Here is a 16,058-nt window from a genome sequence, read left to right on the forward strand (position 1 = left end):
TCCCAAACGTACAAACATTCTATACATGTTATTCCTGGAATTGTGGATTTTTCCCAAGTCCATTTAGTAGCGGTTTATGGACTTGTCCTTTAGGAAACCGTCTAACCCCTTTTTAAACTCTGCTAGCTAACCGCCTTCACCACCTTCTCCGGCAACAAATTCAGAGTTTAATTATACATTGGGTGAAGAAAACGTTTCTCCCGATTTGTTTTAAATTTACTACACTGTAGTTTCATCGCATGCCCCCTAGTCCTAGTATTTTTGGAAAGCGGAACAGACGCTTCACATCCACTTGTTCCACTCACTCATTATTTTATATGCCTCTATCATGTCTCCCCTCGGCCGTCTCTTCTCCAAGCGAATAGCCCTAGCCTCCTTAATCTTTCTTCATAGGGAAGTCGTCCCATCCCCGCTATCATTTTAGTCGCCCTTCTCTGCACCTTTTCCAATTCTACTATATCTTTCTTGAGATGCGGCGACCAGAATTGAACACAATACTCAAGGTGCGGTCGCACCATGGAGCGATACAACGGCATTATAACATCCTCACACCTGTTTTCCATACTTTCCTAATAATACCCAACATTCTATTCGCTTTCCTAGCCGCAGCAGCACACTGAGCAGAAGGTTTCAGTGTAGTATCGACGACGAACCTAGATCCCTTTCTTGGTCCGTAACTCCTAACGTGGAACCTTGCATGACGTAGCTATAATTCAGGTTCTTTTTTCCCACATGCATCACCTTGCACTTGTTCACATTAAATGTCATCTGCCATTTAGCCGCCCAGTCTCCCAGTCTCGTAGGTCCTCTTGTAATTTTTCACAATCCTATCGCGATTTAACAACTTTGAATAACTTCGTGTCATCAGCAAATTTAATTACCTCGCTAGTTACTCCCATCTCTAAATCATTTATAAATATATTAAAAGCAGCAGTCCTAGCACAGACCCCTGAGGAACCCCACTAACTACCCTTCTCCATTGTGAATACTGACCATTTAACCCCACTCTCTGTTCCTATCCTTCAACCAGTTTTTAATCCACATAGGACATTTCCTCCTATCCCAAGACCCTCCAATTTCCTCTATAGCCTTTCATGAGGTACTTGTCAAACGCCTTTTGGAAATCCAGATACACAATATCAAACCGGTTCCCTTTGTCCACATGTTTGTTTACTCCTTCAAAGAATTGAAGTAAATTGGTCAGGCAAGATTTCCCCACACAAAAGCCGTGCTGACTTGGTCTCAGTAATCTATGTCCTCGGATGTGCTCTGTAATTTTGTTTTTAATAATAGCCTCTACCATTTTCCCCGGCACTGACGTCAGACTCACCGGTCTATAATTTCCCGGATCTCCCATGGAGCCTTTTTTAAAAATCGGTGTTAAGGACTTCCGGTGACGTCATGACCGCGAGTGGTTGAAGAAAGAGATCTCTCCGGCTCCAATTCTCCCTCCGCACAACTAAGCTCACAAACCGCGAGTTATAATTAATCTTCGCTGCAGCCTGAAGCGTTGAAGTGGCCGGCAATAACATTCCTATCCCACTGGCGGCGAGATGGCAGCTAAAAACGTGCATAAAGACAAGCTCCGGGGCAGAGGAGCAGAGGACAAGATGGCGCCGCCCGCAAGCCCGCCGGGTCCCGACAGTGTCATCGGCCTGGATCGCCGAAATTACCACCGAAATGTCCTCAGTGCTGGAGGACATTTTGGAGCGCCGACTCTCCCCCTATAAATACTAACCTGGAAAAGGTAAAAGAACAGCTCACTGATCTCTCTCGAGACTGTGCAGGGTTTCAAGCGCGGGTGAGCGAAATCGAGGACAGAGTAACGGAGGTGGAGACAGTACAGGATATAACTCAAAAAAAGGCTGCAGGCGATGGAGGAAAAAATCGAGGACCTGGAAAACAGGTCCAGGAGAAATAATATCCGAGTGGTGGGCCTGCCAGAAACGATACCTGAGCGGGGCTGTGGAGGTTTTTTTGGCACGCTGGTTTACTAACGAACTACAATTCCCAGAAGCATCGGGGCCAATACAGATAGAACGGGCCCATCGCTTAGGGATGAAAACGACCAGTATCAATAAACCAAGAGTGGGTAATCATAAGATCCTGAACTATGCGCAGAAACAAGAGGTGATGCAGCTGCTTAGAGCGGGAAAAAACATTGGCATACGATGGAATCTCAGTGCGGTGCTTCCAAGATTAATCAGCGGGGGTAGCAACAAGAAGGCGTCAGTTTTCGGAGGTTTGCTCAACACTTTTCCAAAAGAAAATAAGATTTGCACTGCAATACCCTGCCAAGCTGCGGGTTACGCATAATGGCATCACGAAGACTTATGAGACGGCAGGGGCGGCTAAAGAATTTTTACAGCAGCTCGGAACAGCACCTTTGGACGCAAGTTGAACACCACAGAGGAAGCGAACATTCTGAGAGCATCGAGAAATGTTATAATGAGAGGTCAGAGGAGACCTGAACTGGTCAGTCTACATTAATGCAGCAAAATCCCAGCCAACTACAGAGATGGACTACTTGAAAGTAGCAGGACGGCTTGACAAGGCGGCTGCAGTTGAGAAGTTAGCGTTTCATGGTTTGTGAGTTAGACTTTTCTTTTGAGTTTCTTTTCTGTGGATAAGACACTCCCTGGAGGATGTGGCCAATGGGTGAAGCGGTTCGATCCCTGGTGAGAGGGGTGAGACCCTGAGAGTGTCTGATCAGCATGACATTGAAAGATATGTTTACTGTAACACTGTTAATGCGGAGGGGGGAGGGAGAGACGTAAGGAAGTCGTGGTCCCAATTGGTGGACCTGAGAATAGGGGTATAGGATTTGGGGGGTGGGGAGGGATGGGGGGAGAGGGTGGGGGAAGGGAGGAGGGATGCAAGCAGGGTACGTGTATTAAATAGAATATATGTAAAGGGAAGTAAGGGAGGCCATCGGGGGGCTTTGTCTCCCGAGCTTTCAATGAAAGGCGGCTTGGAAGTAGGAGGCAAGCTTTGATGGGAGCGTGGGCAGAATACGGCAGTGATGTTGATAGGGTGGAGGTACAAGGTAGGGGGGGACAGAGGCTGGGCTGTTCCCCTCGATTACAAAAGAGGACATCTATGGACTTAGTCACACACTTCCGAGTCCAAGAATAGTAAGAATAATATCGTGGAATGTAGGCGGAGTAAATTCGCCGATAAAACGCTCCAAGATTTTACAACAATTAAATAGGCAGAAAGCAGACATAGCACTCTTACAGGAGACGCACCTGAACCAGATTGAGCATGCCAAACTCAGCACCTGGTGGGTCGGGGATTGTATAGCGGCAAATGCACAAGGCAAAAAGGGAGGAGTAGCGATACTAATCAGAAAGGGCATAGCCTCTGTAATCAACCCACTTCTGATTGATGCCGAAGGCCGCTATGTTATCTTGGAAGTGGTAGTTGGGCGACAGAAACTGCTAATCTGTAATGTTTATGCTCCGAATAGATATGATCGGAAGTTTTTCCAAACCTTGATTAACTTTCTGCTCAAGCAGCCGCACACAGCTATGGTAATGGGGGGTGATTTTATGCAGCTTGGGACCCCTCTTTGGACAGATCAGCTCCGGAGACGGCCTCTTCATGTTATAATAATAGAGGCCTCTTGCAATTGAGCCAGATGTTGGGCCTGGTTGATGTGTGGCGGGTGCTGCATCCAGGTGAGAAAGACTACACTCATCTTTCACGGGCCCACTCAACTCAGTCACGAATCGACTATATCCTGACATCGCGGCAGATGTTTGGGGAAGTGACAATGGCGGAAATAGGACCGTACATGGTGTCAGATCACGCCTGGGTTAAGATAGAGTGGATACCAAGAGGTGCGACCCAACAGATGCATAAATGGCAATTCCCCCTGGAGTTTAGCTCAGACTCAGTGCTTAAGGGCCGATTACAAGCTAGCTGGGCGGAATACAGCACTCATAACCAAGATCATGTAGATGACCCGGTTTTGTTCTGGGAAGCGGCTAAGGCGGTTCTTAGGGGCGAAGTTATAAGTCACGCATATTTTGTGAGGAAGGCACGCGACAGAAAGATCTTGCGCTTAAGTAACCAACTTTGTAAGACGCGGAAGAGATATGGGGAGACGCATGCGATAGGCGATAAACAGCAAGTGTTAGAGCTCCAGACCGCCTTGAATGAACTTTTGCAGGAAAGGGCACGCAAGTCACAGCTCTACTATCGATACATGCTTTATACACATGGTAACAAAACAGGCAAGTTGATGTCAAAACTAATTACCCCCCGGGGAGGGACTAGGAATATTCTGGCATTACGGCAAAGGGGGGGGAGGTCTCCACACATCAGATAGGGCAATCTGTGAAACCTTTCGGACCTTTTACCAAGGGCTGTATGCTCCCCCAGCGGAAGACGGCCTACTAAATCAGATGTACTTAGAAACTTAGCCTTACCAAAGCTCACACCACAAGAGTTGGACAGCCTTAATCAACTAATTACTGAGGATGAAGTTAGTATAGTCATAGCCCGAAGCCCGCGATTGAAAGCCCCGGGACCCGATGGTTTGAGAGGAGAATTTATAAATTGATGGAAGGAGAAGTTATACCTGCCATTACTAGTTTTTTGAACCAATTAATAGAGGGACAGAGGATACCCCCTGACTTGAATAGGGCTCAAATAATAGTCTTGCTAAAGCCGGGGAGGGACCCTCTAGAGCCGACATCGTATCGGCCTATCTCTTTATTGAATTATGATACCAAGTTGTTGGCAAAAATCTTGGCTAATAGGCTGGCGAGGTTGCTCCCTCGGTTTGATTCATGAAAGTCAGGTGGGTTTTGTGGGAGGAAGGGCGGTGAGTAAAAACTTGAGGGCAATATTGACATCATTAGAGCAAAGCTCGCAGACAAAAGTAGCATCGCTGTTGGTCAGCTTCGATGCGGAAAAGGCCTTTGATAAGGTTCACTGGAAGTTCTTTTGAATATGTTGGAACATTATGGCTTTTCAGGGAGATTTGTTGAGGCAATTCCTGCTCTATATGCCAACCCTAGTGCCACGTTGAGGGTTAACGGGATTGAGTCGGAAAGTTTCCCTATCAGGAGAGGCACGAGACAGGGATGCTCCTTATCCCCCCTTCTTTTTGTTTTAGTTTTAGACCCCCTTATCAGAGACATCATGGCAAACCCTTTGATCCGTGGGAGTTGGCGTGGGGACCCACATGTTTAAGATCGCAGCATTTGCGGATGACATTTTGGTACACCTCACAAACCCAAGGGAATCCTTAGACACATTATTGGAAACATTCCGTGAATATGGAGACTACTCAGGCTTCCGGATCAACTTGGACAAGTCTGAAGCTCTGGCCTCGCCAGAGGTAAATCAGAGGGACTGGGGGCCTGAATTTCCATTGAGGTGGGCTAGAGAGTCCTTCAAATATTTAGGAATTCGACTCACAATGAATACTTCTGACTTATATCAGTTAAATGTTAAGATCTTACTGGAGCATACTATGGACAAATTAGATTCTTGGATGAGCCTTCCGTTGTCATTAATGGGACGGATACATTTAGTTCAAATGGTGCTGTTTCCGCGCTGGTTGTACGTCCTACAAACCTTGCCTATGACCGATTTGAAACGGATGATGCGTCTTTTTAGTCGGTTTTGCTGGACAGGTAAGAAGCCTAAAGTTAGCCAGAGCATGTTCATAGGGAGCTGGAGGCAGGGGGGAATGGGTATCCCGGACGTGTTCCTATATAATCAGGCGTGTTTGTTGCGTCACTTGGGAGATGTGATCAATGCCACGCAATATTATACACCTACAAACTTAGAGGAAGCCTTTTTGCTCCATATGATATATTAGCACTGCTTCATTTACCTCGTAGCCGGCTCCCTTCTAAATTTAAAAAAAGCATAATACTACAGCCCCTTCGGGAGACGTGCAGTGGTGGATGCGGCAGATGGGGGGTCAACCGCATGTTACGGATCAAATCCCAATTGTAGGTAATCCAGTTTTCGAGGCGGGGATAGACAACCCGACCTTTGGTAGATGGCAAGGGCTGGGCATCACAAGATTGGAGCATCTGCTATTGGAAAATGGGGAAATGATGACATTTGATGCTCTTCAGGATAAAGTGGGATCAGCTTGGGGTAATAGGTTTGCCTACGCACAGGTCCGCCATTATATGAAATCCCTGAACCAAGCAACCCTTGAAGGGGCGGATGGGGGAACTACTTCGAGTCTTCTTTGAGGAGTTGCAGGCAGAGAAACAGTCGGTATCAGCATTGTACGGGGCCCTGGCTAGGCGCAGGTCCCGGATGCAATATGCTGACCTTAAGCGGAAATGGGAACAAGATCTCGGGACCCTCACTATCAACATGGGATGTGTCAGCTACTTTGAAGGGCATCCGGACGTTGGTAACGGACGAGAGACTGAGGGAATGTGGCTACAGAGTGGTCCTTCGGGGTTATATGTCTAAAGCACAACTGGCTCATATGTTGGGGCCGGACAGCTCGGAGTGCTCTAAATGCGGAGGGGGTCCCAGCTCATTATATCATGCACTATGGCAATGCCCCAAGGTGCGCATGTTCTGGCAGAGGGTAAGAGGGTTTTTGATTCGATTGGGGAATAAAATTCAAGGAACGGAAAGGCAGTTTCTGTTAGATCAACCAAGAGCGTTTGCTCCATTGTGTGCCCCCGCTATAATGCTATGCAGGAAGCTGAGTTTGGTAGCTCGGAAATGCATTATGCAATACTGGATCTCATCGGAGGGGCCAGCATATTGGCACTGGCGCAACCAGGTGCATCTCCTGGCCTCTTGGGAGGCTAGGGACTCAAAACAATCACCTAAACGTAGAGTACGTTTTCTTCAGATTTGGACGCCATATCTGCAAATTCTTAGCCCGAGGGGACGTAGTTTGCTTATCAATGCCTGATAAATTGAGGGGAACAGTGGGGGAGTGCAGGTAGCCTGGAGTGGTAGATTTAGACTAGAGCCGTATTCTGCTTGCAAGGGAAGAGGGGAGAGGGGGGGAGGGGGGTAGTCTGAAGGTAGGCCTAGGGAGGTGGGTGTAGGGTACAGAGGATATTGAGTAATAGCGAGAATAGGATTCTGTACAAATTATTGTCGCCTTGCAGCTTCACATGGGTCTTGGAGCCTTGCCTTATGGGACCATTCAATTTGCTGGAGAATGGACGATGTGGAGAAGGGGGGCATTTTTAGACATGTGGAGGCAAGAGAATAGACACATGAATCCGCTCGCTCTATGTATCATCAATACGCCCCGTACAGGCAAGCACATGGGGGGGGGGAGGTGTTGGGTGGGGGGTTGGAGGGGTTGAGTGAGGTTGTACATTGCTCCAGAGCTTTGATGTTCAGATTTTTGGCGTTTTATGATAAGTACTATTTCATCCAACGAGTTATTTTAAAGCTTGTGATGTTAGTGATAAAAGGTCATTTAATGTTAACATTCGCCAAGATAAAAGCTGTAAAAAGGGGAGAGGGGGAGGAGGGAGTAAAATGGGGAAAGTGTTTGACGATGTTGAATATGTTGCTGGAATGTTGTTCTGTATATTGATCTATGCTGTATGAATACTTCAAGTTAACCTGTAGCGTGAATATCGTCAATAAAACAGTTCAAACCTTAAAAAAAATCGGTGTTAAATTGGCCACCCTCCAATCTTCCGGTACCCACGCTCGATTTTAAGGATAAGTTGCATATCACTAGCAGTAGCTCCGCAAGCTCGTTTTTCAGTTCTATCAGTATTCTAGGATGAATACCATCCGGTCTACGAGATTTGCTACTCTTCAGTTTGCTGAAGTGCCCCATTACGTCCTCCACGTTTACCGTGAAGTCAGTAAGTTTCTCCGACTCCTCCGCTTGAAATACCATTTTCCGACACCGGTATCCCACCCAAATCTTCCTCGGTGAAGACCGAAGCAAAGAATTCATTCAGTCTCTCCGCTACATCTTTGTCTTCCTTGATCGCCCGTTTTACTCCTCGGTCATCCAGCGGCCCAACCGATTCTTTTGCCGGCTTCCTGCTTTTAATATACCGAAAAAATTTTACTATGTTTTTTTGCCTGTAATGCTATCTTTTTTTAGTAATCCCTCTTGGCCTTCTTTATCTGCGCCTTGCATTTGCATTGACACTCCTTATGCTGCTTCTTGTTATTTTCAGACGGTTCCTTCTTCCATTTTCTGAAGGCGTTTCTTTTAGCCCTAATAGCTTCCTTCCCCTCACTTTTCAACCAGGCCGGCTGTCTTTTGGACTTCCGTGTTTCTTTTCTAATTCGCGGAATATGTATGGCCTGGGCCTCCAGGATGGTATTTTTGAACAGCGTCCATGCCTGTTGTACAGTTTTTACTCTCTCAATTGCCCCCCTAAGTTTTTTTTATCGTTCTTCTCATTTTATCATAGTCTCCTTTTTAACGTATTGACTTTCTGTGTACAGTTACTTCAAGGTCGATATCAAAACTGATCATATTATGATCACTGTTATCAAGTGGCCCCAGTACCATAACGTCCCTCACCAGATCATGCGCTCCACTAAGGACCAAGTCTAGAATTTTTCCTTCTCTCGTCGGCTCCTGCACCAGCTGCTCCATAAAGCTGTCCTTGATTTCGTCAAGGAATTGTACCTCTGTAGCGTGTCCCGATGTTACATTTACCCAGTCTATATTTGGATAATTGAAGTCACCCATTATTATCACATTGCCCATTTTGTTCGCGTCTCTGATTTCTTTTATCATTTCTGCGTCTACCTGCTCGCCCTGGCGAGGCGGACGGTAGTACACTCCTATCACTGTTTTTTTTCCCTTTTATACATGGAATTTCAACCCACAATGATTCAAAGGTGTGACTTGTGTCCTGCTGAATTGTAATCTGAGTCAAGGCTCTCGTTAATATACAATGCTACCCCTCCACCAGTCCGGTCCACCCTATCACTACGATATACTTTGTACCCCGGTATGACAGTGTCCCACTGGTTATACTCCTTCCACCAGGTCTCAGTAATGCCTATTATATCCAATTTTTCATTTAGTGCAATATATTCCAACTCTCCCATCTTATTTCTTAGACTCCTAGCATTTGCATATAGACATTTCAGAGTATGTTTGTTGTTCCTATTGCATGATAATTAGTACCTGACACTATTGATTTGCAATCTTTTGTCTGATCTTTAGTTGTATTTAAGGGCACCTGGCCTACGGTCTGTTGTGCAACCTCACTATCCAGAAACCCTATCTTCCCTGTTTGTGAGGTATCTTTGCAAGATACCTTTTCCCGAACCATGCGCTTTTGAGCGACTGTCGGCCTTCCCCCCATTTCTAGTTTAAAAGCTGCTCTATCTCTTTTTTAAATGCCGACGCCAGCAGCCTGGTCCCACCCTGGTTAAGGTGGAGCCCATCGTTTCGGAATAGGCTCCCCCTTCCCCAGAATGTTGCCCAGTTCCTAACAAATCTAAAACCCTCTTCCCTGCACCATCGTCTCATCCACGCATTGAGACTCCGGAGCTCTGCCTGTCTCTTGGGCCCTGCACGTGGAACAGGTAGCATTTCAGAAAATGCTACCCTAGAGGATCTGGATTTGAGCTTTCTACCTAAGAGCCTAAACTTGGTTTCCAGAACCTCTCTCCCACATTTTCCTATCTCATTGGTACCCACATGTACCAAGACAGCAGACTCCTCCCCAGCACTATCTAGACTCCTATCTAGGTGACATGTGAGGTCCGCCACCTTCGCACCAGGCAGGCAAGTCTCCAGGCGATCCTCATGTCCACCAGCCACCCAGCTATCTATATGCCTAATGATCGAATCACCAACTACAACAGCTGTCCTAACCTTTCCCTCCCGGGCAGCACTTGGAGACATATCCTCGGTGCAAGAGGATAGTACATCCCCTGGTGGGCAGGTCCTGGCTACAGGAATACTTCCTACTTCACCAGGGTGATGCTCTCCTTCTAGGAAACCTCCCTCCTCCAAGGTAGCACAAGGGCTACTAGACTGGAGGTGGGACTTCTCAACAACATCCCTGTAGGTCTCCTCTATGTACCTTTCTGTCTCCCTCAGCTCCACCAAGTCTGCAACTCTAGCCTCAAGAGAACGGACACGTTCTCTAAGAGCTAGGAGCTCTTTGCATCGGGCGCAAACATATGACATCTCACCAACTGAGAGATAATCATACATGTGACACTCAATGCAAAAGACTGGATAGCACCCCTCTCACTGCTGGACTGCTGACTCCATCTTAGTGTTTTTGAGTTTTTCAATAATTTAAAACTTGCTACAGTATTAAGGATATTAGCCTAATATAAAAGTGTCATTTACTTTATATAGTATATTGTATGATTTATTTAGTATTCCCTTCTTAGATGGTAATGAAATCTTTTTAAAACTCTGTAAGAGCACTCCTTGAAGGTATAATGTCTTTTGAGAATGGTTTGATGTTTGTTTAATCTATAGAAGAAGCATGAGGTGGTCAATAATAAAATTCTAACTACTACTGTGGATAGAGCCATTGGAGCCTGGGCAAATGGCGTTATCTCAGGTGGACAGAGGAAGTGTGTCTGTGTGTTTTGGACTGCAGAGACTGTGAAATTATTTTTGATACGAAACTGAACTGGTTAAACAGAAATAAACCTTTCAGAATCTAAGAAAGGATTATGTGGGTGTGGCGAGTAATCAAATAATAGTAAATTAAAGCCAAGTCAAGTTAATGTTTCACCTTAGGGGGAAGGGTAGAAAAATAGCCCCCAGAATTGTACATAATGGCTAACAAGAACTGGGTGTACTATTAACAACTTTCGTTGGAAATGAAAAATTCCACACGAAAATGACACAAACATTTTCTGGGTGCCCATCCTTAGTACAAATAGAGGAGAAGGACACAGGCACCATGAAGCATACTACTGCTAACATAAGAGTAGCCATACTGGGTCAGACCAATGGTCCATCTAGCCCAGTATCCTGTTTTCTAAACAGTGGCCGTTAGGTCACAAGTATCAGGCAGAAACCCAAATTGTGGCAACACTCCATACTACAAATCACAGGGTATGCAGTTGCTTCCCATGTCTGTCTTAATAGCAGACTATGGACTTTTCCTCCAGGAATTTGTCCAAACCTTTCTTAAACCTAGATAGGCTAACCGCTGTTACATCCTCCAGCAAAGAGTTCCAGAGCTTAACTATTCTTTGAGTGAAAAAAATATTTCCTCCTATTTGTTTTAGGAGACACTAGAGGAAGTGAAATGGAAATACTTTTGAAACGAGTAAAAAATCGATTTACTTCTACTCATTCTACTCAGGATGTTGTAGACTTCAATCATATCGCCCCTCAGCTGTCTCTTTTCCAAACTGAAGACCCCTAACCTCTTTAGCCTTTCCTCATATGGAAGGAGTTTCATCTCCTTTATCATTTTGGTCACTCTTCTTTGAACCTTTTCTAATTCAGCTTTTTTTTTTTTTTTTTTGAGATACCAGACCAGAACTGAACGCAATATTCAAGGTGTGGAAACTGCTGTTCCAACCTTGAATAAGGAAATACAAATCAATAAAGGTGCCAGTAATTACTACCACCATGTACTGCCAGAACCCTGCCCCCCCCCCCCCCCCATATATATCTATAGATAGATAGATAGATAGATAGATAGATAGATAGATAGATAGATAGATAGATAGATAGATAGATAGATAGATAGATAGATAGATAGATAGAAAAAGGCACTGCCAACAGACAGGCACCATAATGTTTTTGATGGCAATGGCTTTCATGGGTTGTGGGGGAGGGGGTTGTGTTAAAGTTTTTGGAAGGTAACCTGAAAATGGAGAATGGGCACTAGGAGGAATGAAGTTCAATTCTAAACCTCAAAAAGATTCAGGAGAACAGACTGTTATAACCTGTAAGAACATTTACTAAAGGGGAAAAAGAGCAAAACAGATGCAGTTATAGAGGGCAATTACTAAACACCATCATAAAAGATACTCTTTAACCTACGGGGATTTCTGAAAACTATACAGAGTGTAGGGTCACTTTAAAGGAGAAAAGGGCTCCTTCCTCCAACATCTTCTACAAGAAAAAAACCAATATTTTATTTTATATTTTTTACTCATTTCTTAAGGATATTATAAGATAATACTCTGACATGGCTGTCCCCCTTTTTTATATAATGGGTTATGCTGATACAGGGTGCATACATTTGTTTCATTTTTTATTACTTATTATTTATTATTGTTTTTTATTATATATATTTTTCATTTTTCCTCTTTTTTATTTTTTTTAATTTTTTTATCATTATTTATTTATTTTTCTTTTCATTCTTTTTTTTTCATTTTTTTATTACTGGTATTTTATTATTATATATTTTTTATTTTTGTTTCTACTGTTTTTTATCCTTTCCTATTTATTTTCATTTTCCTATGTTTCACATTTGCAACACAAATATATTTTGTATATCTAATATCGATAATTTCATTTATCTGTTTTTTCAGAAATATACATGCATATATACAGATATAGATATATATACAAATATATATTTTTTGATTATACAGCATTATAGCCCCACATCAACATCATTTAAATAGCTTATATCTCATATCAGATATACTTTGGTGTGTGCAGTTTTTTTCTTTTTTCATTTTCTTCATTCATTTTTGTTCTCTCACATTTATACAAAGAAAATAGTTTTTTAGCAATAAATTTTATTGTGAATTGTTCTACTCCTTTTTATCCAAAAAACTTTTTAATTGACATAACCATAACCTCTTTTCTGGGTACATATTGTATGGTCCATGGTTTGAACCTCTTTACATTAAAAAAAAAACATATTTATATATATTTTTGTTTACATAACTATATTTTAACTCTTTACATCACATATGTATACACATATATATATTTATATATTTGTGAAAACATGATGTCTTTAGTATCATGCTATTAGGCTGGTATCTTATAGAGTGTATTTGTGCATGTAAATGTTTTTATATTTACAATTACATTACATGGACACTGAAAAAACACACTGCCTCATCCTCTCATCTCAACATAAAGTACAAACCCACATCCATAAACAACCCAGAACACACCCTCTCTACCTCAGACAGCCTAAAAATACTCAGCATCATAATCGACCGTAACCTTGACAGCCAAGTAAACTCCATAATAAAGAAAATGTTTTACTCAATGTGGAAACTCAAACGAATAAAACCTTTCTTCCCAAGGGAAATTTTTCGAAACCTAATATAATCAATGGTCCTAAGCCATACAGATTACTGCAACGGAATCTATGTGGGATGTAAAGAACTCGCAAAAAAACTCCAGACCGCCCAAAACACAGCAGCCAGGCTGATATTTGGTAAAACATGCTTTGAAAGCGCTAAACCCCTCCGAGAAAAGCTACACTGGCTCCCAAAGAACGGATTGTCTTCAAAATCTACACCTTGGTCCACAAAATTATCTACGGCGTAGTCCCAGGATACATGACAGACCTCATAGATCTACCAACCAGAAACAGATTCCCATCATCACGATCATACCTAAACCTACATAACCCAAATTGCAAAGGACTGAAATACAAAACAACTTATGCATCCAGCTTCTCCTACCTAAGCGCACAACTATGGAATGGACTCCCTAAAGCTGTGAAAATAGACCATCTGAACTTCAGGAAATCATTAAAAACCAACCTCTTCAAAAAGGCCTACCCCACCGATGTAACGTAAATCCCCACACCCAGCAACACAACACAACAATGATCGTACTGGACAATATACAATCTTGATCCCTCCCATCCTCATGGTGCCTGATACACACCTACCTCATTTCGACTGCAATATAACCTGTATTTGTTATCAACCGACTGGCAAACGCCTGTACGGTACAATGTAAGCCACACTGAGCCTGCAAATAGGTGGGAAAAAGTGGGGTACAAGTGTAACAAATATATACATATATATATATAGTTTTTTAATATATGCTCATGTATTTTTCTGTTGGTTTTATTGTTTTCAATACTGTCACCCTGCTGTATTTACTATTACTATTGTTGTTTTTATCCCCACTTCTAATTATTCGTTGTATATTATATAAGAACATAAGAATTGCCATACTGGGAAAGACCAAAGGTCCATCAAGCCCAGCATCCTGTTTCCAACAGTGGCCAATCCAGATCACAAGTGCCTGGCAAGATCCCAAAAAAGTACAAAACATTTTATACTGCTTATCCCAGAAATAGTGGATTTTCCCCAAGTCCATTTAATAACGGTCTATGGACTTTTCCTTTAGGAAGCCATCCAAACCTTTTTTTAAACTCCGCTAAGCTAACTGTCTTTAACATATTCTCCGGCAACGAATTCCAGAGTTTAATTACACGTTGAGTGAAGAAAAATTTTCTCCGATTCGTTTTAAATTTACTACATTGTAGCTTCACTGCATGCCCCCTAGTCCTAGTATTTTTGGAAAGCATGAACAGACGCTTCACATCTACCCATTCAACTCCACTCATTATTTTATAGACCTCTATCATATCTCCCCTCAGCCGCCTGTCATATTGATTTACTAGGACTTGATTGTTCTTTTGTTTTGTTGTTTTCTGTTATTATATGTTCTATTTTTCTTACTCACGTTTTATGTTTACTTTTATATTTAATTTTATAGACTCCTGAAGAAGGCGCTACGGCGCCGAAACACAGCTGTGTTGAGTCATATATTTGTTTGATGTTACCAATAAACTATTTTTAATCTTACATCTGTCTCTCTGTCTGGAAAGAGCCTACGTTCCTCACTCCATCCATGAAGTGTACATATCTCTCTTATTCTCAGAGAAAGATCATAAAGTCCCATCATGTCTGCCATCCACACTTCTTGCTCAGCTCTACAATTCTTTCCATCATAAATTCTCTCCTCTTGAAATTCAAAGCTATTCAACCAACCAGTTATGGCCGCTGACCTATTGAACAGCTATTGGTGCTTAGCTTCAGATATTCAGCAGAAAATAACTGGTTATTTCCTGCTATCCACAGTTAGCGGCTAGTCGCTAACCGCCTATATCGAACAACATACCTGGTTGTTTGTCGATTAAAATAGGCCACATAAATATAGACCTATATTTAACCGCTATAAATTTATCTGGTTAGTGCCAACTATCGACTTTGGTTAACTTTTTAGCAGTTTAAAAAACCCAGATATTCAGTGTCAGTTGCCAGAATAGCACAGCATTGTATATCCAGATTTAATGTCGGCAGCAGACAGCAAAGCACTGCCCGCAACCAGCTGAATATAGGGCCTTCTATCTCTGTCCCATGATCTTAAATTCTGACTTAAATTTTTTTTTTTTTTTATTTATGTACCATCTCCACCGGAAGACTGTTTTCTGTAAAGAAATATTTCCTTATATTTTTCCTGATCCTACCCCTTTTCACCCTCAGCCCATGTTTTAGCAGATACACCTCTGAGGACTGCAGCAAAAGAAGTCCAGGGATACCTATTCTTACAGGTAGCAAACATTCCTCTGGAGATAACAGAAAGAGATGAACACAAACAAGATATTCCCACAGAAGGCAGATATACCTCAATGGGGTGTCAAACTTCAAGTGAATTTAAGTGCAACGCACCGTCTGTATATACTCTCACCAAACATTCACTTAAATTCAAGTGAATTTAAGTGCAACGCACCACCATCTGTATATACTCTCATCAAACATTCACTTGAAGCCTGGAGTGACAGGAAATATTAATTACAAGGAATCGATGTATAACTAACTTCTGATACAGTCCATAAGTATTATTCTAATTCCACATTATGTATAGTCAATTTCCTCTATTCCAAACCTTTACCTTTAACACCCCAGGCATCTCACTCATAAACCGCAGAGGTATCCAGAAGGTAACATTCTCTAAGTAGACACGCACCTGTCAGTGAAGAGCCGTGTTGCCAGCATGTAGTTCATTGTTGTTCTATGTTCCAGAAAGGGCCTGAAAATAAAAATAAAAGATCAGCACAGGGTAACAAAAGGGAGCTCAGGGGGAGCAGGCAGCAGGTATAGTATGAGTGGGGAACTCAGGGGCAAGGCAGAAGACA

The 16,058-nt window shown here is 42.8% G+C and overlaps 1 protein-coding gene across 1 annotated transcript in view; it reads right to left on the minus strand.

The window, feature by feature from the left end:
* TTLL5 (tubulin tyrosine ligase like 5) overlaps positions 1-16,058 on the minus strand; it is a 482,374-nt gene that overhangs the window by 233,546 nt on the left and 232,770 nt on the right. The window contains exon 19 of the mRNA XM_030213729.1: positions 15,890-15,952. Coding sequence (XP_030069589.1) covers positions 15,890-15,952 — 63 coding nt within the window. The remainder of the gene's footprint in view (positions 1-15,889; positions 15,953-16,058) is intronic.

This window comes from Microcaecilia unicolor, chromosome 9 (genome assembly GCF_901765095.1).
Source record: "Microcaecilia unicolor chromosome 9, aMicUni1.1, whole genome shotgun sequence".
NCBI lineage: Eukaryota > Metazoa > Chordata > Amphibia > Gymnophiona > Siphonopidae > Microcaecilia > Microcaecilia unicolor.